Raw genomic sequence first — 27,758 nt, forward strand, 5'->3', positions numbered from 1 at the left:
AACAACATGAAACGTGGTTTTCCCACCAACCCAATGTGGACAACCATCAGCCCCACACCACTAAACCAAAGCAGCTCCTGGTGAAGTCAGCAAAGCAGCAGAGGGCTGGAAGCATTTCGCTTTTCCACCTACGTTCAGCTACATAATGATGCTGCTTTTACTGCCCCAGCTCCCGGACAGCTTTGGGAACGGTCTTCACTGGCGTGATGTTGGGTGTTAGGGATTGCAGCAGGTCTTTGGGGTTGTTTTAGGTACCCGAGACACAGGCAGGGGCTTGGAGGTCTGAGCGGGTAAGGCAGCAGAAGAGAAAGGAAGGCAGAGATTGTTCGGCAGTAAATCATTCTACCTACTGCACGATTGTGAAATTATGTTGAAAATTGATTCATCTGAGAGAAAAGGGAAGTTTGTTCCCTCTGTCGTACTAGCAATTTGCAAGGTGGATGTGTGTCTCTATTTTGACAGATTTGTGGGGCAAAGTCAAACTCGAGTGGGTGGCAGAAGTCAGTCGGGGTGATAATGAACAAACAATAATTACAAGGCAAAAAGGGGAATGGGCTGGATACCTCAATTACGCATTTCCAGATTTTCTAAACAGAACGTCCCCGTTTAGTAAAATCATTTATTTTCAGAACGGAAAATATTAGTGTCTGCTTGGAGTGCCACCAGAGTTGTGCGTGGAAATGCTAAGAAGTGGAGGGTAATTACGTCCAGTTTCCTTGGGGCTCGGTGTCATGTAGGAGAGGAATTTCCCCTGCCCTCCCCGCAGCACCAGGGTTACCTGCTCAGCATTTGGGGCTGGAAGCAAAGCAGAGCAGCGAGAGGGTGAGCAGCCTCCGAGCTCCAGCCTCCCTGCTGGGTGTTTGTCCTGAGCGACTGCAGGAGGATCAGGCGAGCCTTCAGCAGCTGAAGAGCTGAGATCTGGGAGAAGCCAAAAATACCATCCCAGCCCCATTAAAACAGGTCACCTACTTATTCCGTTTCAGCAAACAGTGGTGAAGGGCTTTTTTTCCTGAAAAAGGAGAAGTTCCACTCCAACTTAAAAAACAAAAGTGCCCACCTTCTCATTTCTATTTAAAGCAAATCCTTGGGATTTAAAGCAAAATGTTTCTTCTAGAGTTAAATGAAAACGTTTCAACTCGCCAAAATTTTCTTCCCCAAAAGAGACTGCTTCAGGTCAAGCCAAAACATCTTTTGGACCTGCCAGCAAATTTAGCAACACAATTCTTTGTGGCACTGTAATTAGTATGAATGGGCTTCCTTAGCACCATTGTTTCGGGAGCAGCTGTGCTACTTTGATGAATACCCATATTTTTGTATGTCACATGCATTTGCTATGGCCTGTTTATAAAATTTCAACTCATACAGTCAGGGAGCAGAACAGAAATAATATCAGCAGACTCGGGCGATTAATCACAAAGCACAAACAAAGAGGAAAGACAGGGATCTTGTCATGGGACACCGGACAAGGACTCGGAAGACCCAGCCTCAGTTCTTGGCTTGGTCAAAGACCGAGCTGGGCAAGTGAGAAATTATTCTTTCACTGGCAGGCAAAAGTACCCAGAGATGAAACAACTTGCCAGTTTGTCTATTTAAATTCTCAGGCTTTTCATCAAAGGACTGCGTGACCTACTCATCTGCTGTGGAAGCAGGTAAAAGTGTTCCAGCGCCACACACACACACCGGCTGCGTGTCTAACCAGGGAGAAATGCAAATTCGGTAACATCAAAATGCTTCTCAAATCGCTCCTGACTCCTTCAGACTGAAGGCTCCTCACACTGAAGTGTTTTAATTCTGCAAAACCAAAATGTCTACCTGCAATATTTCTCGGAGCCGAGCAGTTCAGCTTTCTGCACCTCGAAATTCTTCCTGCTTCAAATTCAATTAAAATTATATTTCAAAGGAGGCATTTCAGCGACAGCACTTATTGCTAAATATCAGCAAAGATATCAGTGCTGGTCTCCTATCAAAAATCTGTTAATTAGCCACAATGAAATGCTGGGTTTCCTTTTGGCTTTCAATCCTCCAATACTGTTTTTTCTCTTGAAGCTGGACAAATCTGTAAGATTCACACTCGCCAAGGAGCCACGCTCAACTGTAGGGCAACAAACCAACAAATTGCAAATCCTACCCCGAAGCCAGCAGGGCTGCCTGGGGAGGCAGGAGGAAGAAGTCTCGGGACGCTGGGGAGAAGGGCTGTGACATCAGCAAATCTATTTTTCCAGAAGCTCAGGATCTGCAGGTAACTCAATAAGTTAAGGAGCACAGAAAATTGGGATGAGGGCAGGAGGCGACAGCTTTAAGGGCGAGGGACAAAGAAGAGCAGCCCCACAGCATTTCATCCCCGAGCAGGGGATGTTTTTGCAGAGGGCCCCATTAATTTCTCCAAGGTCCACGGGCCTCACTGTCTCCCATCTGTCTAGCAGGGCAAGAATATAGTGGCCTGCTTTAAACGCTTGGAGACCTCGAGTCCCCTCTCTGCTCCCTGCTGAACCCGCCGGTTAAGTCCCTAACCCCCCGCAGCACGGACACATTAATACTCAGGGCTCCGAAGGGAGTTCAAGGCTGATTCATAATTCACCTGGCCCAAAAAGACACCGGGTTTCTAAAGCCTGAGGCCGTAACTTTAAAACATAGAAGCCATCAAAAAAATAAATAAAAGCCAAACAGTAAAAGGCTGCGGAATTTGCACGCTGCAAAATTATTCCTGTTTTGCAGGGTTCACTGAAGAAGTTACTGTAAATAGCTCTTGTATTTCACACACCAAACACTTCCAGAAGCATTAATGAAACATTTTTTAAAGCCCTCCCTCCCCCAAAGTTATTCCTGGCAGAAAAGGGGAAAAGATGCAAGCTGTGGAGTCTGTGACTGCATAAGGGAAGAAGCTGTCGGATCCCATCTGTCGACGAGGAGGATAAACGACCGCACACATCTCTCCCCTGCGTTAGCTCTTGGCCCCAGCCCGAGGGGAACAAACGCTCTCGGGTCCCAGGTTTTGGTGGAGGAGGCAGCAAGCGGGAGCTCAGCCTATGTAGGTCTTCTCCCACGTTCTTTGGGAGCTCACGCTGACTCCAAATTGGGTGCAAAATGAGCTGGTGGGAAGGAAAACCGGGGCTCTGCGTGGCGGTGGGGACTGCTGGCAAGTCGCCCTCTAGCAAAAGCCACGAGCTGATGAGAGGCACCTTCTTGGTGGACCTTAGTGGGCTTCACGTGGGTCAGAGCCTCCCTGTGCTCCTTCCCATGCCACCACCAGGTGAGATTGGACCAGCAAAGAAAGCTGCCTGGGCGCTGGGTCCACAGGAGATGGCCAAACCCCAAGCTTACCGGGGTCCTGCGGCACTACCGGAGACAGAGGCATGAAGCCAAGAGCAGCGCAGACGAGCAGGGGCTTGGACAACACGGGTCAGTAATTCAGGATATGCAAGCCTGGCGGTTGACGTATCGGGATGAAGAGCCTGCAAATTGCAGCATTCCTCCAAGGCTGTCTCGCTGGAAAAGAGCGAAGGTCAAAGCCAGGAGAGACCCAGAGGTCAAAGCGCTGCCGAGGAAAAAGAAGAAAGAGCTGAACAAAGCCCAGCATTTCTCCACTTCAAAGCCCAGCCATCTAAGGCAGCATTATTGAAATGGGAAATTCGAAATCCACTTTAGATGTATGCGTGCCCTTATTTGAAGCAGGCTTTTCCCACTCAGCACCGATACCATTTTATTTCTGCATCCACCTCGAACCAGCCTGACTTCCCGTGGTCAGAGAAACAGCCAACACCAACCTAAACCAGGGTGCTGAGAGCTGGGTGGTGCACAGCTAATTTCTGGTTTTACTTTGGACTTTTTTTTTTTAACATAGAATGTAAATTCAACACACCTGTGAGGAATTTGGGGCTGTTTTGAGACAAAATCTGCAGTGTTTTGGGGCTGTCCTGCAGCTCTCAATATCCAGCGACAAAAGCCAGTTGGGACTGTGTTCAAGCACGAGGTGGGCGAAGCCTCCATCATCTCCTCGTCCCCATACCTGCAGGAGCTAGAGGTGAATCCCTTGAGATAAGGACAGCCAGAATTTGCTGCCCGGGGTGCTAACGCTGTCTCAGCCCGGCCTTTGGTGCCGTCCTGTCCTGTGTTTCCAAAAAGTCCCGCTCCTGTTTCCTGGCCCGCAGCCGGCTCAGCCCAGCCCCAGCTCAGACGACAGCACGGAAGAGCTGCAACTTGGTGAACTCAGCAATTAGCCCCGGAGCCCGAGGAGAGTTTGTCAAGATCCCACTGCAGGCGAACAATAACACGGAAATACAGCTTCGAGGGGGAGACGATTTATCAAGCTGACCACAGACGTCTCCCTCATTTTTTCTTTCATAAATCCAGCCTCGCTCCTGGCCGCGTGCAGTATCTTGTCACCGCTTTCGGCTCCTTTCAGGACTGCCTCCCACCTGCAGGCTTCGGGCACCTTGTAGCCCCGGAGCCATTTATTCTCTCCCAACGTTTCTCCGTGAAGAAATGATGATTTTTCTTCCATCGAGGGGAGGGAAACTGAGGCACGGCAAGGCGAGCTGCCTGGCATGAGGAGGGGGACAGGACCACATGCTCTTTAGGGCTGGGCTGATCTGGACTGGCTATTTTGTTATCTACATGATGAGCATCAGGGGATTTCTTCTCCCTCTAATGACCAAGGTGCTTAGGAATTGCTCGGATGCTCTTCACCATCAGATTTTAATCACCAGGAGTGCCTTCCTTGGGGCTGTTCAGGCAGCCAGCCAAGCTCCCGAGGGCCAGGCCTGATCTCCATACCCCCAACGATCACTCTGAGTAAGGGCAGGCAGGCACCAGCCCAGCTCCCACCTTATCTCCACCTCCTATCATCCGCGTGGCCCAGAGCAGCACGGGGTTTCTATCAGCATTTCCACCTCCCAGGCGTCCTCCAAGGAGGGCAGCGGGGAGCTCCAGGCTGGAGTCCTTCCTTGCAGACCTTGAAGAAACTCCTGGGAAGAGCTGGGTGCGACGTGGTGGGTCATCCTTCGAGACTGGGGTGGAGGAAACCTCTCGGGTGGCTGCTCTGGGGAGCGCAAGGCATCAGCACCACCAGGATGCCGGCAGCGGCGTTCGCCTGTGCTGGTTTCATGCCCGGCCTCTTCCCTCCCTGCAAAATTCCAGGCAGGCCTTCCACTTTGGCTGACATTCAAAACTGTCACCTCTCCGCGCGCATTAACTGGGAGGCCCCTGTCATCCCTCACATTAAAATGCTATCACGGGGAGTCAGCACAGCTTGACTCAGCCAGCTAAGGGGCTGGCTCCGGCCGCGCTGCGGGGACAGCCGATTCACGCTTGACATCCATGGTCAATTTGACAGTGATGGACACGCTACTTAGGAGTCATTTGCTGATCTCATTTCCCCAGGTGGGAGGTCGTGCCACGGAGCTGCCTTCCCCGGGGAGGAGAAGTGGTGATGCTCTCCAGCCTCTCCAGGAGCAGACACACGTGCAGACAGGCTTCCCCATCTGCTCGCTGAGCGCGAGATGATCTACAGAGCCTGCCAGGAGCCCAAAATGCAGCTGCCCGATCCGCACAGAGCAGTGCACAGACCAGCATCGTGCTCCAAAAGTTAGGTCAGGTTACTGCTCCCTCGGGGTCAGGACGTGGAGCTGGTCTCCAGTCTTCTCAACCACTGCTTGAGTTTTCGGAGCCCGCTTGCTCTTGCTACCCGTGCTGTCGAACAGCACAGCAGCTCGTTTTCTAACCAACACACACTTCTGCACCCCTTCCCCACACCCTGCCCTTCCTTACAGCAAGGAGAGGCACCCTCCCTGAAATTCATTGAGCTCTACATCGGTTTTTAAAGGACGCGTGGATCCTCCTTGTACCAGGTCATGCCTGGGTCTGAAGGTGCTCACCTGTCGTTGCCACTGCACGGCCTTCCAAGCAAGCCGTGATAAAGCAGGAGATGGTCAACTGCCCTCAGGTCTCAGGGGAGTAATTCTCCAGGAGGGAAAGGGCACCACGAGCCTTTCTCTTCCACCATGAGCCCCAGGTCAATTTTAATCAAACCAGGCTGAGTTAAGCTAGACTACAATATACAGGGATCTAGAGGGCAAATCCCATCTTTCATATATGTTTTAAATGCGTGGGGCAGCTTACAGCCCAGCCACCTAAAAATTCCCTTCCCCTTCGTACTGCCCTAGCCGAGTGTCATTGGTAACGCTCTCGAATCCCAGGACTGCAGGAGATAATTACAGCGGGGGAACTCGGCCAGCTACTGCTGGGAACCTCTCCCCAGCCCTTCCCGGTTCTGGGAAGGCTGAGCTGAGCCCAGTCCTACAAACCCCGTAAAACAGATGTCTTCTGCAGCGAGCCCAGAAGGCCTTCCCCAGCATCAGAGGCTCTTTTGGATCAGGCAGAGGGAGCAAATTCCAGCGTCCTCCAGCCCTTGCGGCAAACATCGCTGCTCTGAGCGCGGCGCGATCCAGCTCCGAGCGCACCTCTTCCCCCAGCTGCGGTGGCACGCTTCGTTCCTGTCACCAGTGCCACCTGTGCCGGATAAACAAGGAGAATGAGGATTTTCATTCCCCCCTGAGATGCCCACGGGGAAGAGCTGAGGACGTCTTCGAGGGCTTTGGTTTCTCGTGCACGGAGGGCACAGGGATGCCCTTGCACGAGGGCGCGTGGCCAGCCCTCACCTCCAGGCTGGGATGGACCGAAAGGGAGAGCAGCAAAGAGATGAGCCATGCACCTTACGGCTCCAAAACCTTGCTGCTGCTCTGTGCCAGCAGCCTGGCTCTGCTCCACCACCTCCAGCCCAGGCAGGATGGCTGCTCGCCTCCCGGTTCCTCATCGCTCCTTTTTTTGGGGGAAGATGGTTTAATATCGGGGTCTGGTAGAGCACTCACAGCTTTCTCTTCCAGACTCCAGCAGAAAGAACTTGACCCGTGTCCTCAGCCCCTCTTAGTCATCAGGCTGAGCCGCGTCTCCCCTCCTCCCGCCAGCCTCCTTCTTTATGGAGCAGCGGCAGCAGCAGAGCAGGGGGTGAGAAGTCAAGGGAAGGACAACTTGACTGATGGAGCTCAGGTTGCGGGGTCAGCGCAAGGCGTCGTGATCCGGGCTCAGACAGAGCCATTTCCTCTGTGATTTTATCCGCTGCGATTTTTATCTTTCGTCTGTTCACACGTCATGCCACCTGGACATAATACAGAGCAAGCCGAGCACTCGGCTCCAGCCTTAACCCCTTCCAGCCTCCCGGGAAGGCGGGGAGCCCCCGGCACACAGCGATGCCACGCTCCTGGGCCTGCCTGGCAACATGGGGCTTGTCTTTCCAGGCCCTTTTTATTGCCTCGAACAGCTCTAAGTGGCAGGTTTATCCTTCTCCGCTGACCTGGCGGACGACGTTATGATTTACCCACGGATCTCACGAGATGTGATTTTTGGTGTTTGGTTTAGGGGAGATGTTCCGCTTCCAGTTCCCACCTGCAACGCGCTCGAAGCCACGGGAGCACAAGGCGGGTAGCTTGCTGCGAGGGCTCCTTGGGTGACCATGAAGACATAAAAAGCAGGCAGAAATGATTTCCCCTCACCACACAAAAGGCATTCATGCTTATATGGGCTTGGAGGGAGGAAGGCCAGCACAAACCAAGACACCAGGAGGAGTTGGGTGGCACCTGGCATCGGTGCAGGTGTCCTGGATGTCCCCAGGGAAAGTGCCAACAGTCAACACCTACCCAAGGGCTCAGCCATCGAGTGCTTCAGTCCTGAAGTCCTCTAAAAGGGACTGAGAGCCACGATCCCCATCCTGCAGGTGAGGACCGGCAGGAGGAAGGAAGGGAAGGGAAGGGAAGGGCAGAGCCAGGCCCTGCCCCAGCCGCGCCGTCCCCAGGCGCCGCGCACCCCGTGCCCTTCCTCCAGGCATCCTCTCACCTCCGCAGCCTGCCTGAGAGGCCAAGTGTCCTCGCACGGCCCCGACCTTCCTTTCAGGGCCTCGCAGCACCAGATCCCACGCTGCAAACAGGATGCAGCCCCCACGGGAGCCGCACGGGACGCCCAGCCCGTGATGTGCCACCGTGCTCCCGGGCCAGGGCCCCCCCTCCTCTCCTCGCCTTTCCTGGCTGCCTCCTAATCCCACCGTGATTCATGGCCTCCGGATGGGACACAAGTAGAAACTGCTTTAAGCATGGGGTATTTTAGGGCTCCTTTTTTTTTTTTTCCCCCTCTCCAAGTTTCCTTAATAGTTTCCTTTCTTACTCCTGGTGCGATAAGAGGAGAGAGAGCTGGGAACTCCCTGTTGTTTATGTCCAAAGCCTGGGGAGAAACACAAAGTGCAGCTAGCCACGAGAACCGTGAGGGGTTTGGGTTATTTTTATTTTGTGACTTTTTAAAAACCAATGACCTCGCTCGCTCAAATGGGCAAAAAATAAGAGTCTGGACAAAACAGCAGGATCTCAACAAAGCACGTTTGGCCTTTGTGTGTGCCTCCCAGCCACACAGCCTGGGGGTGGCACGGTGCAAATTTTAACAGCTTAAAGTCTCAAAGCACATTAGAAGAAGCCGTAACAAGTTTCAGACCTGGTTCTCTTTCAGAAGGACTATAGCAGAGGGCAGGGATGGCTTGTTGCTTTCCAATAAACCAACTGCACGGTGAATACATACAAATGAATTTCCAAAGGTTAAATGATTCTCGTGCAGGAAGCCAAGTCTGGTTTTGACATTAAGAGACTCCTTTATTTCGGGAAGTCCCTCCATCAAGAGCTGCTAAAAGCCAGGTGGGCACACGGGGAGGGGTTGGTCCTTCCCACCCCCAAAGCATCTGCTCGTGGCCACTGTCAAGAAGAGAGGAGTACATCTGAAGCTATCCATCCACACTGGCAAATCCTATTTATTTGAGAGCCAGGCATAAGGGGCTTCAAGAGAAACAGGCCCACGTGGCTGTGTCTCAACGCTTACCCCATGGTGGATCTGCTCTGATACAGGATCTGTCTGTCCAGCACGCAGCCAGAGGGATCCTCAGCCACCAGAACTCCCATTGCCACCTCCTCTTTCCAAAACGACCCCTTTGGATTCTGCTTTTAAGCAACCCTCCTCTGGCCTTGAGTTTGAGAACCACAACCACAGAAACCACAGCTTCGGGATCCCAGTTTTCACGGGAATTATCCCCCTGTACCCCCGAGCCAGAGGTAGCAAGTGCTGCTGTGCCTGCACGTGGCCCACACCCCGCAGGGAGCAGACGGCGAAGCCAGCCCTGATCCAGCCCCGTTCCACCCCTGCAACATCCGAGCATCGTTCTTCCCAGCAAGCTGCCAAGGGTAACATAAATTTTGGGGTGCCCTTGCTCTGTGGTCAGCTCCAGCCAGACATCTTATCAGCGGCCATTTCCCCATGCGGCACAAATTCATGTCCCTATCATTAAAGAGACACATGGTTTATTTACTCATTACCATATCCAGCTGTTGGCTTTCCTTCTCCCCATATTTCAGGGAAAGTAGCGATTTGACATAAATAATGCCCCATTCAGCTGCGACCTGAAAGATATTGTAAATATAAAAAAAAAAGTCTTCAACTCCAATAGCTCTTTTCAAGTGCTCCGTCCAAGCCCTACTTAGTATGGGTGTGGGGGGAGGTTGGGAAGGAGAAAACCCAACGCCATTACTTAAATAGCCCCATTAAAAGCGAGCACGGGGTGAATTACAGCTTTATTAAACAGATGACATTACATCAGGAATGATGAATCATAATGTTGCTGTTCGGGATTACGGCGCTCTACGACCTCTTTGGCTGTAATCACTCGCCTCCTCCTCCAGCCACCACCAGGTGTGCTGGCCCCTCCGGCACGTTACCAGCAGGCATCTATTTCCCCCCAGCTCACAAACTGCCACTAAATGCTGCCTTGAGGATGGAAAGGGAGGGTGCAGTCTGGAGGGGAACAATCCCCCCAGCCACCCATGTCTCACTGTTTGACTCCCCACAAGCTCAAGGATGGATTTGTGAGCACAGCCCGTGTGTTTTGGCTCTTTGCGTGCCGCCAGCTCCTCCTGAGGATGCTCTGGGGCAGAGGAGCAAAAGCTCAGGCACATGCACAGCTCCGAGGCCTCAGGAAAAGAGAATAAACTGTGGTGGCGACCTCATTTTGGGGTTGTGTGTTTCAAAGCCGTTCCTCTCGATACCCAGTTCCCTAACATCACCAGGACGGTGCTGGGATTTCAAGAATAAATGCACGGGAGGTTGCACAGTGAAAGAAGACTGGAACCATGCAGGGTGCAGAGAGAAGCCATCAGATAAAGGACTCCAACTGCAGCAAGACATAACCTTCTGGTACACGCTAACCTATCTGTGCAGCAAGACACAACCTTCTGCTACACGTGCTGCTCCACCAGCTTGCCCAAAGAAAAGCAGAATCCCACTCCTTAAACCCAAACCGTGACAGTGAGCCCCTCCGAAGTCTGATTTCCCCCTCCCAACTCTGGTCCCTGCAGAATTGATGGAGATAGCATCAGGAGAAGCCCTGGGGAAGAGCCTCCCCCTCTGCTCGTTCGGAGAGCAGAGTGAGAGGGGCGAGCTGCCCTGCCCTGCTCCTCGCAGCCCAGCAGGCACCACCGTGGCCCAAAACCACCAGGAGAAAGGCCTCCCACGTTTTGCAGCTCCCGTCCTTCTCCCAGGCTTTGCCTGCTGCCTATAAATAACCGGGAGAGCGTGACATCTAACCGCCCAGATAACGCAGCGCCGTGCCACGGCCCCACGGAAGCCAACGGCTTCTATTTTTACACGTTTGGTGAGAACCACGTGTCAGCTATCGACAACACACAAAAAGGAAAAAAAAAAAAAACCATCCCCGGCGCTCGGATCCCCACTCCCCCTCCGCCTTCTGCTCAGACAGACCTCAGACAAGCGCCCGGCGGCCCCATCTGCTCATCACCTGCTAGCATTTGGGTAGCAGATACGTCAAACTCCCGGCTCACGTTTTCACACGTAGGAGTTTGCTGTCTGAGTGATGAGGCTGTCTGTGCTCCCATTGTGCTTCGCCATCCAGAAGGTTTTTCAGAGCCTTCGCAAAATATTGCATGCCAGTAGCTCTTACATAAGTAATCAACCTCCTTACCCCCATTTTACAGACTGGGAGACTGAGATGAAGAAAGCAGGCAAAAAGCAGAGGGACCTGTGACATCCTGCATCCCTCTGCCCCCAGAGATCCCCCTTCTCTCCTTCCGAGATGTTCCACTCACCTCTTAAATCTGTGGCTGCTTCTGCAAAATAGGAAAAAAACAACCTACAACCCTACAATAAAAACCTGCCAAGGGAAGTTGAGCTCTGCCTTTGACCCTTGGTGGTGAAAAGGTCCAGGGTCTCTTAGAAAGGCTGCTCACACCACAAGAGGCCAGGAGCCAGGACTCCTTACCTGGCCATTACCTGCCCCAAACAGTCTCAGCAAGCCTGGTTTGACCTCTCATCCTCCCCACAAAACCCAAGGCCGTGTCCCTAAAAGACAGTCGCTAACGTTAGGAGGGATCAAGCACCGATTCCCACCCAGGGCGGGCAGCAGCAACTACAGAGATCTGTAACTAAGCGTAACAAAAATAAATCTGATAACTAGGCAACTGGTAAGTGGACAGCTTAAATTCAGCCTTTACACATCAAAATCGACAATGACAATCATTTCTCTTTCCACTGCAATTGTAACAGCGTCGGCTTTAATCTTATAGAAGAAAAATCCACCCCAGATTTCACTCCAGTCTAGAAGTGAGTCAGCTCTCAAACCTCAGCTAGAAAGAAAGGCACTTGCTAGGATGGATGTGGGAAAATAGAGGGTTAGATTCACCAGGCTCCTCTTGGGTCATGCTAAAATTACTACGATTTAAGTTAATGAATAGATTTCCTTTTGTTCCAGCTCAGCTTCTTTCTGTGGTGTTACAGCCCTTATCCCAAGCTGGAAGCAAGCACTATTCAGATAAAACAAAGCCCAGCTTTACTTTAGCATTACCACCAAGACTTCTTCGTAATAATATTTATAAAATAGCTATTAAGATGGGAGGGGATAGTAAAAACACATCTGTACAAGTCAGGCTCCCAGGCTATAAAATACCAGGAATTAAATCTGCCCTACAACACAAATCCTCACCCTGCCCACGTGTTTGCTCGTTTCAAAGCATCTTTCCTGGCAGGACCACATCCTGCTTGCTCCTCAGGACCTGTCTCATCCAGGCTGTACATGCAGAAGGGATCCCTGAGGCTGTACTGTTGCATCCCCTGACAGAATGGGAGCCTTTTGGGTCAGCACGTGTCTATTTGGAGCCCCCAGCTCTCTACAGAGCAGGGAGGCACAACCACATTCCTCTAAGCTCTCCAAGGCAAAGGGGGAGCAAATGACAGAGGTCACAGCAGAACCACGGGTGACGAGGACAACAGGACTTGCTCTTTGGCAGCCTCAGCTTGGCACCATCTGTGCTTCTTCCAGGACACAGGAAAGCATTTTAGTGCAGCTTTTGGCAAGAGCCATTTCCTACCCTGTGGTGCAGAGTTGGCGGCGAAGTCCGGTCACCTGCTGAGCCCTCGTCCTCCCTGTGGTGCTCTCCGTGTGAGACGAGCAGCCTGAGCAACCTCGGCCTGAGAAGGAAGGAGAAAGAGGTAGAGGGACACGAGGCACAGGGGATGGGACAGCCGTGGAGCAGAGGGCTTCGTAGTCCAGGACACCGAGGAGCACTGGTGAGGCAGAGCACGGAGCTGTGCACACACAGCAGGGCAGACACCAGACCAGGCGTGGAAGAGACCTGCTGGCCAGGCTGATGGTCCGGGGAGCCTGACCAAAGCCTAAAGAGATGTTTGGTGGTAGCACAAAGCCTCTACCACCTTGGGGAGCCCCTGGGAGACACGGGAAGAGGTCTGCAGCAATGGACTTGGCAATGCCACAGATGTTTATGAACACAAGGCTTAGGAACAGGAGCGAAGGGCTGTGATGGGAGCCCCCCAGGAGCCTCATGCCTTCCCCTACAAGACACACAACACAAACCCAGAGCAGCAGTCGCACTGCCAAGAAACAAACCCCAAGGAAGAGCATTTTGCTCAGCCCCGTGTACTCAGCGATCTTTATTTCAGAGGCACGCAGCTCCCCTTTACCCCCAAACTCCAGGACAAGTGGTATTTTCTCCTTGGCAGAAGGTCACGGCTCAGTTGCCTCAGACAAAAACTGGCATCCCCCCCGCTGGCGTCACTTGGCCACTGTGCACTTAACTCCCAGCAAAGAAAACGAGGAGAGAGGCCTGCCAGGGCTCTGGGTCAGGCAATAAAGACTTTGGGGTTTGCTGAATAATTTGGGCACCCTCAGAACTGCATCTTTTGTTTCAGGCAAGCTTTTCATTTAAAGCAAAAAGAGCTTCCCCCAGGGAAAGCCTCACACACATCACGTCCTGCTCCCTTGTCCTGTAGGGACTGGGTGATCCTTTGCTAGGACATCTGAACCCCGCTGCCTTCCCTTCCTCGCCCTACACACCCAGCAGCACCAGGACACCAAGAGCAGAGAGAAAAAGGCAAGCTACCTGGCTGCCAGGGCCACTGCAGCACACTAGCCACTCAGAGGGTGTTGGTGGTCCGGGCAAGAATCTAACGAGGTTGAGACTTCCCCCAACGCAGGCTCGTTATGGAGCCAGCTAACGAGCTTTCTGCCAGGAGCTGACACACCAGGGGACGTCGCAGGACAGAAGAGTCAGCAAGGAGCCCGGGAAGTCTCTGGCAGCTTTAACTTTGTCAGCTGTTTGCAGCATCGTGGTGCTGGGGAAGAGGAGGGAAAGGAGATGAGTGAGAACGGGAAGCACCGCTGTATTTATCCAGGCTGACACCCCACATAACACAGCCAGAATATTTCAGCTACAAGCCCTGTGCTGTGCCAAGCAATGACACTAATAGGACAACAGCTGAGCAATTAAAAGAAAAGCGGAGACAATGAGATATCAAGTCAAAAAGGCTCACGGACAAGAGACAGAAAGACCTCATTTTGGCTTGTTTGCTTCGGTGAGTGGAACGTTGTCAGACAGAGACCGGGCTCAGGAAAAGCTACATTTCTGTGTCACCAGCAACCTCTTCCTTCAGCCTGGCATCCCTCTGCCTTTTGCTGGTCTGGGTTTTTTTTTCACGTGGACCCTATAAAAAGGGCACCAGAGCGTGGAGTGCACGGCACCCTCTGCACACAGAGAAGTGGCTGAAACATGCAGCTGGTCCAGCTGGTGAGAGGGCTCTGGGTAGTCCAGGGGCTGCCCATTTGGGCAGGCATCTCTTCTAGCACACCATAAGACACACGCAAGGCAGTGGAAAAAGCGAGCAGTGATGGAGCAGATCCTGCCCTCCGAGGTCTTGCAGGAAAAGTCACAGCACAAAGCCCCTGGCTGGGCTGAGGACGAGGTCAGGAAGGAAAAGCAAGAGAGAGAGAGGGGGGCAGGCAGCAAGAGCAGACAGTCTGCAAAGCCGGACATCAAACCTGGTGCAGCGCGGCAATTGAGCGAGGAAGGAAAGCAGGGCCGGAGGCTGTGTGTCCAATCACTGCTCTCACTAGATTAAAAATGTAAATTCCCTGTGTAATAGCCTGGCTTGGAGATATCGAGAGTAGCAGGCAATTAGGAATAATGAAGTAGCAATGACAGCAGCAACGGGCAAACCTCTCTGGGAACGGCGCGGGGCTGGGCAGTGGGTGCATCTTCAAATAGTGCATGAGGAAGGGGGTCTGGCCCAGCTCTCGGTGTAATTCTTTATCAGTTTAATGCTTCCTATCAAACTTCTCATAGCACAGTCGATCTGGGCTACCAGGACCCCTGGTATGCTCAGGGGAAACGCTGCCTGTGCCTCTTCCCAACAGCATGACCTCGGAAAACGATGCGCATGCGTGGTGCTAGGGGCAGACCTGCACAGCTGGGTCCCTGGGGTGGTGATAAAGGTCGATGGCACGCCGCACATCCTGCTCCTACGGGGTGCTAAACGCCCCCCAGTGCTACCCAGCCAGGTGTTTCCAGGCAGTTGGTAGGAACTTGAGACCATGACCGTGATTGTTTCCAAGACCATCCTTGGAAAACTGTCAAATGGCTCCAGAGAAACCCAAAAAGTAAATCAATGGGGAAGTAATCGCCCAGCAAAATGGCAGGAACGTCACCAGCTTGGAAAACCAAGCTAGAAAGACAACACGACAAGCCCCAGTTCCTCTTGCACAGTGCAGCAACACCAGGAGCAGCAGCAGAGCTTGGAAATACCTACACCTCATCCACTACCCTGCAATGGGGACACCCCCACCCAGCAAGTTAAAACGGAGCAGGTTTGGACAACACCAGCCTAAGGAAGAGAAGAAAAACGCTCAGAAACATCAGGAACATGAAACCAGGGCTGGGGACAAAAAACCCCACACAAACCAGGAAAAGCTTGTGTAGGGTGGGAAAACGGGGGGAAAAAATAAAAAGCTATGGAAGGGTTGGGCAGAAGGAGATGGAGCTACGTGAAGGCGACTGGGTTATAGGCAATCTTACATCAGTTTATGAAAATATCCCATTAATCTTCATAGCGCAATCTTAATTGCAAAATCTTTCATCAGCCTTGTTATTTGTGCACCTGTCACTGGAGACACTCGGAGTTGTTTTGTCGTCATTTCTCACGCTAATTAGAGGGGCTCGGGGTGGTTGCTGGGGTGGGGAGGGGAGGGGGGGCTCTTGTTTTTTTTAATTGTCCTCGAGCAGAGCTCAGCTTGGCGGTAACGCTGCCAATTAGGGTCCCGCCCTACGCGGGGCTCGCAGGCCTGCTAGGCACATTACGGAGGACTAGAGGGGTTGTTTTAATTAAATACCCCCAGACTAGCAGGGAAATATTTAGAGCAATTTAACAATCTGCTGCAGAGTTGTTAAGCCTCCAATATATCTGCTTAATGTTCATTTGGGTATTTAATAATCTCCCTACCTTATCTAATCCTGTTTAAACTTAAAGAGATGCATCTAAAGCCGGCGGAGGAGCTAGGGCTTATTAACAGCCGCTGGTTATTAAAACATATTTGAGATGTCATCGCTGGCGAGCGGTCCCAGCAGCAGGCAGGAGGACTGGTGCCTGTGGATGTATTTCTTCCCTAAGCAGGGCTGCCCAGGGACCGCAGCCAGTGCTTTTGCTGGAAGCTCTGCTGTCGCTGTACTGGTGTGTGGAGTTTCTGACCTGCTTCGTGCCTCCCCGTGGAAGGGAGCGGCGGCCTTATTGCATAATTAGTCAAAGCTACAGGTTATTGATTTGTCAAGCTGAGTTCCAGGCCTTCAGCTACTCAGACCAGAGTATTTTTACAGAACTGGGTGTTTTATGTTCCAGGTTAAGACACGTTTTGTTTTGCGCAGCCAGTTCTTCACAATCTTTCCTTGAAGTCCCAAAAAAGTGGCTTACCTGCGGCTGGCCTACGAGGCCAGAAAGACTTTATCTTGCAGGATTTTAAGTCCAGCTATCCTGACATAATTTGTTTGACTCTAGGCTGGCTGTGCTGTCCCTGGTAGTCTCCTTTCCTCAGCCAAATGCCCTGCCAGTTCCTGCAGCAGGGCTCCCAACCTTCCTTTGGCCTCTTCTCCTCCCTGCTCTCCACCAACAGGTACTTCCAGCACACCTTGAAGCGCTGCCACTCAAAATGGCCATCAGGGCAGGTCCCAAAATAACGCTGTCACGCACAAGAAGAGGCTGTCAGAGAGCACACAACTCACAGCTGGTGCAACTTCAGTGAAGGGAGAGTCAAGCCAGCAATTCACCTTCTCAGTAGGGACCGGTTTAAGTGTGAAATGACTTCCAGGCAAAGCAAAGAGAGCCTTCCTACTACATTCAGGACACAAAACCAGAAAGTCAGTCTTAAATCTTACAAAGCTGAACAGCCTAGACTGCTTCACGAGCATTAAGCCACCCAACTTCAAAACTTAAAAGTTTAAAGCACCTTGACTGCTGAAGCTAGAAAACAGAAGCAGCTGTCCATATAAAGGGGGGAAAATCCTGCTATCCTACTTCAAAACAAAAAGCACACCTGGGAGAAATCTTGCCCAATCGAACAGGATATGCTGTTCTCAAAGGCTTGAAGGTTTAATGTCAGCATCCTCAACTGGGCGAGGTTCTCCATGAGTCTTATTCAAATAAGAACATTTCAGGACCTTACTGTACAGGGCTGATTTTCATCACAGCTCTGTTGTTCTGGACACCCTGTTTAGAGACAAAAATGGATGTTTGCAAAGAGCGAGCCCAGAGGTGACACATCTGTTGCACAGGAGCACAGCCATCCCAGTGGGTTTTCATTGATCCACGAGCAGCAGCGAGGCGAGACACCGCAGCAGCCTTCAAACAGGCAGCTAGGAACAGGAAGGGAATGGTTTTCTCACAGAGAACAGCAACGGCAGGGTAAATACTGAGGCAAGGAAGATTTAGGTCAGACATCAAGGGGGGAGGAAGCCACACTTCTTGCCTGTTGTGTTTTTCTTGTTAGAAGCCCAGGAAGAGGTTGAATAACCTCTATCCCTAAGGGTCTTTGAAAACAGATTAGTGCAGAAACGACATAGGTAGAGTTGATCTTGCCTTGGGGCACAGAGGCAGACTCACACGACCTTGGCAAGGTCTTTCTGAGGACTTTCCTTCTGCGGCCACATGCTGTAGCATGAAAAATACCCAGCCCCACACCCAATCTCCTCTGTCCCACCGCAGGGGACTCACTATGGCACCAGAGGATCCTATACTCTAAAAACAAGCTAAAAACAAGCACAGATCAATGCATGCACACAGTCCAGCCAAAGCGATGTTCTGGCCCGCGAGGCTTCTTGGTCCCACGTGAAAAAAGCCAACCCATTTCGCAACCCCAGCAGAATCCCCAAACCCAAGCCGAAGCCCACACACAGTTCCCTCTCCAGATTTGGCTGACAAGAGATGACCGGAGGGAAGCAAACGGAGCAGATATTTTTTGTTTGTTTGTTTGTTCTTTGTTCCTTGTTTCTCAGCCACTGGTGTCATTGAGGATATTTTGTGGAGGAGACGCATCAGCACAGTGACGGATCCTGTCTGGTCCCATCAGCACCGAGGCATCGTGTCCCCAGAGTAACGCGGGAGGACTGCCGTTCCTGCAGGGAAGGCTGCTCAGCGGGAGGTGTCAGCCTGGGAAACACAACAATTGTTTCTCTCCCATCGCTTCCGTGGCACTCGGAAACTTTCGGCGTGGGGGACAAGGGGGGGAGAAGGCTGAGTCTGAAGGCAGAGGTGTGCCAAGGACAGGGAGCAGGCCTCGCAGCCTCCTCGCAGTGCTGGCCGCCCACTGTGTCGAGGGAGAGGGAGCAAGGGTGCTCCAAGTGGCCGTTTCCTACCAGACGTGTCCTGCGGGGTAAGGAAAGGGACTTCTGAGCCATCCTGCCAGTGGCTGGCGCTTCACACCGCCACTGCGCTCCCTCGTCACCTCTTTGTGTGCAGAACTGCTGTCACAAATCACGGGGTTATTTAGACTCTTAAAAAAAATAAAAGAAAAGAAAGGATGCAGACGTTTACAGTGCCATTTCCTTAATTCTCCATCAAGGATCCGATTTGTTTCCTCCCCATAAGTCAGTGCAGGTCCGGCGGTGGCAGCAGGACGAAGGGGATGGCGCGAGTCAGCGCTCAGTGCCCTGCAGCAGGGAGCTTCTGCAGCGGCAGCAGCACTTCACAGCCTCTTTCACCAAAGCAGCGGAGGACTTCCAATTCTCTGTGGCCATCTGGAGAAAAAAAGCCTTGCGGAGGCTGACCGTGCTGTTTGCCCTGCCAGTCAAACGGGGACCCAGGGCACGGAATAACTGAGCGATTTGCCAGTACCTGACAGCAGCTCGAGGAGAGCAGCCACCCCAAAACCTGTGCTCAGCACCCCAAAGATCCCAGCTGGGGCTGGGTATCAGCACGGACACACAGGGGGAAAACTGCCAGCCTGGAAAATAAAACAAACACCCTTTTTGCTCAGCTTACCAGGAGAGGAGCTGGGTTCTGAGCTCCTTCCCTGTGGAACAACATGGGATGCACCGCCACGTGTATTATAAAGCCTCATCTCCTCTCCTCTCTGCTGTTAGAGCTACCCAGGCCTTGCCTTTTGCCAGCAGGAGATGCCACGACACAGCTCTTCGCTGGATAGAAAGCATGTGGAGGAGCTGCTTGCGAACAGCAGGCTCAGAGGGAGAAAGCAGCAGAGGCAGGCACAGAGCAAGTGATAATTTCTGTGCTGTGCAATTACAGCTGGGAAGGAGTAAACCTCTGGTGCACAAACCTGCCAACAGTTTACTGCCGACAAGGAAACAAAACCGACAGTTGACACTGGAACAGCTACTGATACCCTGTAATCATCTTAAAAATAGACTCTTCGCAAACCTGCTTGTTAGTAGTGAGAACATATGCTCTTTTTAAGAGGGGGGAAAAAAAAAAAAAAAAACCTCTCAGCATCTCCAAAGCAACATTTGCATTAGCTAGAGCAAGTGGTTGCAGATGCTGAAGTTGCAAGCAGCTTCCCGGGCCTTGGTGTGGTCCTGCTGGGTGGCCACGACGGCGAGATCCCGCAGTGCCCGGCACGCTGCCAGCCCCCGGAGCCCAGCAGCGAGTGTTTGAGGAGCTGGAGCAGACACCCAGCTCGTTCTGCCACATCACACGCAGGCACACAAGCTGCACGGCGCTGCATTCACTTACCACCCCGTGCCTGCTGCACGTGGCAGCGCTGTGGCATGGAAATCCATGTTTTTTTTCAGTGGCCCAGTGGCTAATATCTGCCACAGCACCCCTAAGAGTGTTTTTCACAGGACCACAGCCCACACAAGCGTTTGGCACAGGCACAGATTTTACCCAGACATTAAGACAGGCTGAATCGCAGCTCTGCACCTTCAAACTATGCCCCCACACGGCCCCTGGGTGATGGAGGAACCCAAATTCCACGCACAAGAGGGAAGTAAAGCTGCACTGAGGCACTGCCATTCCCCAAACTCCTGGCTCACAGCCTTTCCTCATGGCGGGCAGTCCCCTAGGCTCCTTTTAACCACAGCCCCCAGGAAAAAAGCCACTTCCCCAGGCCAGGGTGGGCAGAGGAACAGCCTGGTGTTCCTTCCTCCAGCCTGGTGCCCTGTCCCACGGAGCTGGATGGCAGCACGACCCCGTTCCAGGGGCGGTGGCACCCAGACATTTCATCCAGCCGAGATGAAATTCATCCACCCACAGCTCGCTGGTCCCCTCAGCGCTCAACACATCAGCGCTGCAGGGGAGAAAGGAACAAACATTCCCTTGTAAGTGGATTTCATTTTGGTATTAGCCATTTAGAGATTATATCCATTTCAATTTGGGCAGGGATCCAAGGTTAACATCCCTGTTCTTGTTAACAGTGCTACAGAGCCTAATGCTTGCAAAAATCCATCAGCTCCGTTTACATCTTATTTGGAAAATCACTGCAATGTTGCGCCAGGACAAGGAGAAGGGAAAGGCAGCTTTGGGTAGGGGGGCTCGACCGTTTCCCCAGGATTCCTGGACATATCACTGCTCTCTGCCTGCCACCCATGAATGCAGGCACCACAGGCTGTTATTGTACAACCCCAGAGTGTTCAGACGCCAAGGAAATTTCAGAGACTTTCTGTTGTCTCCGCATGGTCAAGGAAGGAAGACCTCTGCTCTCCTACCTCACAAAGCCCAGGAAGAATGCAGATAGTGCCTACACAGAGCAATGTGCCAGAAGAGTGACTGCAGAGGATCAGCCAGCCAGCATTTGACTCCAGAGAGCATCCTGTCACAGGAGGATTTCAGATCCCAGCATCTCTGGGGCAGCAGGGACACAAGTCCAGCTGTTACGAGCTACAGCAGAAGCTGCTCTTTAGCAGCCTGGGGCTCTGGCCACCTGGAGACAGCCCAGAAAGCAGCAGAACGGAGCACGCTCTGGGTAACAAGGAGCAAAGCCTTGGCTGGTAGGCTTGGAAGGATTTGGCTACGTACCAGCAGCCACCTCGCTGGCAGGAGACAGTCTTCTGACCCCGGCACCTGGGCAGGAAGGCCGCTTCTTCACCCAGGGCAAAGGCACAAAGGGCTTTTGCTGAGGTGTTCTCAGATTAGCTCCCACCAGTCGATGCTGCCAGCGTGAATTATTAATCAGCGTGTCGCTCGGCCTCAGAAGCGGATATATCCCCACCACACAGGAAGAAAGCTTTTAGCAACAGGCCCGTGTCAGCGAGACTAGGGCACACTTGCCAGGCGCTTTCTCACACCTCCCTGCGGCGCTCTGCTCGCTGCCGCCTCCAGCACAAAACCACGCCGGCCCCACGCACCTCCTCTCCCGGATGCAGCGGCTGCATTAGCTCAGCACATCCACCTGTCACGCAAGCCACTCGTTTGGAAAATTATTCTGCTGGAGCATCGCTGAGGACACCTTGCCAGCGAAATATCAGACAACATCAGGCGGTGTTTACTTGCTCCGCTGCAGATACTACACATTTATTATTTACACTTTTGCAGCGCATTTTTAGAGTTATGTCAATAATGTGGAGAGTTATCAAGTGATCTGTTTGCAGGCAGTCAACAACTGCCACGAATCCCAGTTTGCCCGAGGAATTTTAGGACGGGGATTTACCATTTCACATGGGCTAATCCACAGCGCGAGGAACTGGGGATCTGAGAGGCATTTGTCTGGATTTGCCAGACCTCAAATCGAGTTTGTATTGCTTACCTCTCCTGCTTCCTGCGTGAGAGCGCTCCGAGCAGAGCCAGCCCCGGGGGAGAGGAAGGCTCCTGAAACGGTGTAATAATGAAGCCTCGAAGATCGCCCTTGGTCCCAAGTGTTTGAAGAGATGGTTGGGTTGATTTTCACAGACAGTTCCAGCTGTACTTAAAACAAGACAGAAATGGGAAACCGATTAGGCCATGCTGAGCACTCCCAGTCTCCGGTCATGCCTAGAGTCTGATTAATCAAAACTGGTGCACTGGACACTCGGCTTAACTGCAAAAACCCCGCTCACTGCTCATTTGTGAACAAATAAGATGCAAAGTACTTCCTAGGTGGCATCTCTTGCACTGCAGAGCTCTGCAGCTGTGAGTACAGGAGCTCCTTCACACCATGACACCAGCCACATCCTGCCAAGCCAGAGCCACCCTGCTGTCACAACTGGTCCACGTCCTGCCCTGGGCCGGTCAGCCCTCCTACACAGCGCCAAAACTTGGGAAAAAAGCAGGCCAGCACGTTTTCTCCCATCTTTTTGGGGAACTTTTGTCAGAGGCTGGGAAAGCAACAAGCATTTCCAACCTAAAACATGATGTGAGCTCATTACTCCCCCTGTTAAGAGCTGCTTAGCACTGAAATTGCACATACTCTCCCTGAATAGGTCCTGAGCACACACCTTAAACTCCTTCTTTTTGAAGTGAGATTTTTATATTTAGAGGAAATAACTTCAGAGAGGTCCCCTGGATGGTATAAGCTCTACACCACCTAAGCACAGTGTAAGGACTTCCACCAGCAGTGCTGGCCAACCACTATTCCCCTCTTCCAAATCCGACTGTGACGGACGGCTTTGAGTGCCAAGGAGCAGTAGTTATCCCAAAGAGTTTAAGACATTGTTCAAGAGCTTGAATTAATAGCCAGACTCCAGGTGGCAAGGCATGCATCATCTCTAGCAGCAGCTCTCTGAAGTGGAAAAATTAACCCAGGTCCTTTCCCCACTCACATTTTTGATTATCAGAAGTGCCTCGGTGGTTCTGGCTGAAAGACCAAAGCACCTGGCCAGACATCTATACAAAGCCACGAGGTATTTTAGCACTGCCAGTCCCATTTCCAGCAGGAGAAAGGTTTAAGATTTGGTTCCTGAGAAGCCCCTTTTCATCAGCCTTGGGCTGCACTGGTCTAGTATTCAAACCGACTGCAGCTCTGCAGCAGAGATCTGAATACTTGGCCAGGTAATGAGCACCAAGGCAGTTGTTTTTATCTCATTCAGTCAACAAGAACATGGAAATCAATTTTTCCCAATCTCAGTTATGGCTAGAAATCCATTCCTTTTAGGCCAGCTACAGGATTAATCTATTGAATGGTTTGCAGGCATTTTGCTGACATATAAACATTTTAAGAATACATTATACTTTCCCCCCTCCTCGTACAGCATTAGCGCTTTTTTTTTTTCCCTCCTGTAAACATCTTTGTTCGGGAATCCACGAGACAGGATGTGGAAATGCATCCGTGTCTTGCAAACAAACCTCACGTCTGCAAAGTTTTGCACTGCACTTAAATCCCCAGTGCTGGGCCATTTCAGAAAAAGCCCAGAGCTAGGGAAGCACAAGGCGTGCCAGCAGAGAGCACGTGCTGAACTGCCTTTACGCAGCCAACACTGAACAAAGCCTCGGCAGATCAAATAAATTATGTAAATTCCACCTGCAGTGGAAGCCCTGACCCAGACACCTGCCAGTGTAACGCTCAGAGGATCTCTCCTGTCTCTCCAGGTGGCTGCAGCACCTAAAAAGCCACCCTACCATCTCTCAGGGTAGTGGTCTAGCATTATTCTATCCCCCGTGGTAAGAGGGGCAGTTCACCACAGATTATTCTCCTCACACAGAAAATTGAGCATCTCATCACTGCTGGCCTTTATTTTGCGCTCCAGGAAGTTCCTCACCCTGTTCCCAGCAGGACCTCAGGACAGCCTGCACACTTTCCAGGAGCTGTGCTGAATGGTGTTTTTCCCATTTTACAGGCATGGAATTAGAGGCAAATTTTCCTCTTTCACCAGCATAATTGGGCCTTCCAAGGCAAAGAAAAAACAGAAAACGCTGTACTTTCAACATGAGAACAACTCTGAGTTGTTTCCCACTCAAATCAGGAAATACTTTGTTCCAGCAACTGCATTTACCCACTGGAAAAAGAATCGAAAGTTTCATTTGGCCAATATCGCAGCCTTTCCCCACCCACTCTCCAGGTGTCAGAGTTGTTTGCAAAAGTTTCCACAGGTGATGAATTTCAGGCCAAAGGCTACGATCTGTTTTCAAATGTTCTTCAGAAAATTTGATCTGGGCAGCGGTATCAAAGCGGTTCTGGAACAGCAGAGGGCCATAAAGCAATTATATGCCATGCAACAGGACAGCAGAAAGTGAGCGCATCCATCTCCCCACAGCTGCCCTTTCTTCCTCCAGCAACCCGAGTCCAACGGACTGTGCAGCTCCATTTCTCATCCTTGTGGAGGACACTACAGGTATTTCCCATTCGGTTACTACTCTCTTTGTTATAACGTCTTATCCTGGCCAGAAGGGACGTATCTAGTTATAAAGATGTGGCAGCCCTGCTTGCTTACCTACAAAAACACCCCGTGCCCTCCGGCGCGTCAAGGAGGGGGCAGAGGTGCTGCTGAGAAGTCTTTTGGCCGTACCAGCACACGGACCATGCACGAAGCACAGGAACACCCTCACCACGCTGGGATGCAAGTCCCCTCGCAGGGAGGGCAACGTGAACGTGCTGTGCTTTGTCTGGAGGGGAGCAGGCGATGCTCAAGGACTCCTTTGTACAACCACACAGCATCACTGGAGAGCTTCCATCAGGTTCTCTCATCTTGCCAGGACATCCAAGACAGAGCCACAGTAACTGAATAATCAATTAATCCTTCTGTGGAGCTCCATTTACATAATGAAAACGCAGCCTCCCCATATACCACTATTTCTCAGTTGTCTAGACTAATATATCTGTCCTGGAGTTGGAGGGGGGAGACCTAACACAGCTTCTATTACGGGTGGCAGAGTTCCAGCCAAAGTCACGTGGTGGCCATAAAACTTCTATTGATTTCATGTAAGCATTTAACCCTAGCAGAGCGCGTGTTCCTCCAACAGCCCACAGCGGGCTCCGCATCCAGCAACCCAGGCTGAATTACAGTTGCCCCTCACCTGGAGCCTGGGGAATCTCTTCCCTTTCTCCCGAGCTCTGACAGGCTTCGCCGCGCACTTTGAAATTCGGCAGCAAGTTTGGATTTCAGTTCGATGCCTGCAAGTTCTCAGACCGCAGAGGTGGGTCTTACCCTGTAGGCCACAAGGAAAAACAAAACAACAAAGTCTCCTTCCAGACTGAAGGCTGTGAGCAGCAATGCTGAAAAAAAAAAAAAAAAACTCTTTCTTCACTCTACTCTTGGCACTGGAAGCATACTGCAAGCCAGTAGACAGCAGAGAGTGCGGAGTTCAATTAAAACCCTTACTCTTGCTCTTCCTTCACCTCTCGCCTCCATAAATAGGGTATGAAGAGCAATCAGTGCCTCACAGCAGGGCCCATCCGCAGCTGCTGGCTCCCAGCCAAGCGTGGGGCGATCGGCAGAGGAGGCTGAGGTTCAGCTGCAGCCCTCGGTTGTGCCGCAGACTCCTGCGGGTCAGCAGGCAAATCAAATCATTTTGAACTTATCTCCGAGCCCACAAAGCCAGCACAAGGCTCCCACCACATCCCAGCCATCGGAAAGGGCACCGAATGCCTGGCCTGCCCTGCCAACAGCACAGCTGGGGCGCTGGAGATAAAGAGACCAAGCTTTGTCAGATGTTCTCCTGGGCAGCACCGTCTGTGTCAAGCCCCCAGCCAGCCCACAGGGCTACCACTGCTTCAGGAGCAGCACTGGCTCTGCATTTACACATTTCCATAAGAGCGTGCTTTAAGCGAGCGTGCTCTGCCCTCCTCTGCTTGCTACAGGTTGTCACTTCCAGGAGTCCAGGCGAATTCACGCGCCCTGTCCGAGGGCCTGCGGTGTGGGTTTCGATGACAGCCACCTGACACGGACCCTGAGCAGGGCACACACACAAATCAGCCGCTAATTGCAGCAGCATAACGCTGCAGCTGGCAATAAGGATGCCAGTGCCAGACCACAGGGCTCCCTGCAACCAGCTGACAGCGATGCTGAGCACAACTTGTCCCTGTCTGTGTTCAGCCAGCAAAGGCAGCGCCCCCAGGGCACTGTCCTGACCCAGCACCGTTGTCAGAGGAGACGAGGCCTTGGGAGCACACAGAGAGCACCAAAAGCATCCCACACGTAAGCAGTCTCCTTCCATCTCCTCTCTTCCATCTTCTTCTGCGCAGCCAAGCACAGGGACAGAGTTTGCTGTTTGTGCAGGCGAGTGTTTGCCTTGACATTTGTAGGTCCCTGGAATCAAAAGGTTTGGGAAGGGGAAACTTCAAAATCCTTGAAAGCTCACGGTTCTGTTGCCAGGACAGCCCGGTCTCCCGCTTCCACGCTTCCTTCCAAGCCTCCCCATGCCCACCACAACACCCATCTCCCTTCTGTCATGGGGCAACTTCTCAGCTAACAGCCCTTTCTCTCCTCATCCCCTACCTGATCTCCCAAATGGAGTCCAAATGGTGCTTCCACTAAACAAAATGAGCACCTCTCTGTTCTGGTCCTTGGAAGCTCTCGGCCTGTTTCTTAAATGTCCTTTGAAGAGTTGAGGCCTGCTTGGTTTCCACGATCCTCCTTGCTCCTCAAAAAGCAAATTCCAGTTTCTGCAAGCAAAGGTCCCTCTCTGAGCTCCAAGGAAACAGCGAAGTGCACAGTAAGTTAGATTTCCAGAGCTAATTCCTTTAAATTTCTTCAGAAGCCACCTAAAGGAGGCACATCTGGGAGTATACATGAGGGTGTGCCTCTGGTGGGTTTTGTGGATTTGTTTGCCAACTTCTCCACTTCTTTGAGGAGTCACACCGCAGTGTTAACAGAAGAGCAGGGACTCCCTGATTCCAGGGCATCCCAAGGCTTCAACCGTGAGAAGAGCCCTGGGCTACCATGATGTTGCTCTTCACAAACAGGAGGACTAAATGTCAAGAGTTTTCCAGATATCACGTGTTCTCCTGCATACTATTGCCCAAGGATGACACAAAGCCAGTCCTTTAGATTTAGCAGCCCTGTATGCCCCAGACATCAGTTCAGGCACAAAGCCTGGCCTGCTACTGCCTTCCTAGATAGCAGTTATGCTCCTGTGTGCTTCTTCTGTCAAGGCTTTTCCTTGCTTTGCCCCTTTTGTCTTACATTTCCCCTGGGGGTTGTGGCAAGCACAAAGACAGCTCCCTCTTAGCTCAGAAGGGCTGCCTTGCACAACAACTTTCTCTGCAGGTCTGGAGCTCTTGAGAACAGCCTACATCTGGTATGACGCGTGTTTGGAGTCGCCCCCAGCTCCCAAAGGACAGCCTGAGCCAAGCTTATGTTACCAGCACCAGAAGCATGTTCCCCACTTCCTAAACATTGCATCAGAGCACACAGTGTCAGGAGCATTTGGAAGTGCATCGAAGCTGCCTCTGCATATGTGTGTCAGAGGACACGCACGCATCCCGTCTGGAAGCTAGAAGAAAGGCCATCTGCCTTCCATTGTAAACTGGTGACGGTCACAGATTCTCCCTGTCGCTTTGGCTACTGCACGCTGAGATGTGCCCAGCTCCACAGCGTGCTCCAGAGCCACCTCCTGGCTGAAAGGGTAACAGTCATGGAGAAAGGAAAAAAAAAATAAAAAGAAAAAAAAAAAACACTAACAAATCCAAACACCAACCCCCAAATCCCAGGCATTTGCTTTATGGCTGGGATGCCCTCTCCAAATCAGGTTTCAGCCTCTCTTCAGTTCAGGCAGAGGCACTACCCTGCTCTCATTCCTAAACACAGCCCCAAATCCAGGCTGCTGCGGGGACCTTACTGCTGGAGAATGTTTTTCCCCTGCAGTGCTGTCCACCTTGCCACCCTGGCTCCAGCGCAGGTGTGCCTGGTGTGCGTGTTCAACCTTGACTTTCAACTAGAAAGCCAGTCACGGACACACAGCTGGCTGCGGATGCTGCAGTGCACGCCCAGCACACCATGCAGAGGCAGGGGAGGTGGCGGGCA

General features: G+C 52.0%; 1 protein-coding gene across 1 annotated transcript in view; it reads right to left on the reverse strand.

The window, feature by feature from the left end:
- The window catches only part of LOC311440495 (uncharacterized protein), a gene marked incomplete at its 5' end in the record, with an annotated part of 47,718 nt that overhangs the window by 17,502 nt on the left and 2,458 nt on the right, over positions 1 to 27,758 (reverse strand). The window contains 2 exons of the mRNA XM_084527496.1: positions 12,462 to 12,561; positions 21,629 to 21,781. Of these exons, the coding sequence (XP_084383622.1) occupies positions 12,462 to 12,561; positions 21,629 to 21,781 (253 nt within the window). The remainder of the gene's footprint in view (positions 1 to 12,461; positions 12,562 to 21,628; positions 21,782 to 27,758) is intronic.

The sequence above is a fragment of the Aythya ferina genome (genome assembly GCF_964211825.1).
Source record: "Aythya ferina genome assembly, chromosome: 8".
Taxonomy (NCBI): Eukaryota; Metazoa; Chordata; class Aves; order Anseriformes; family Anatidae; genus Aythya; species Aythya ferina.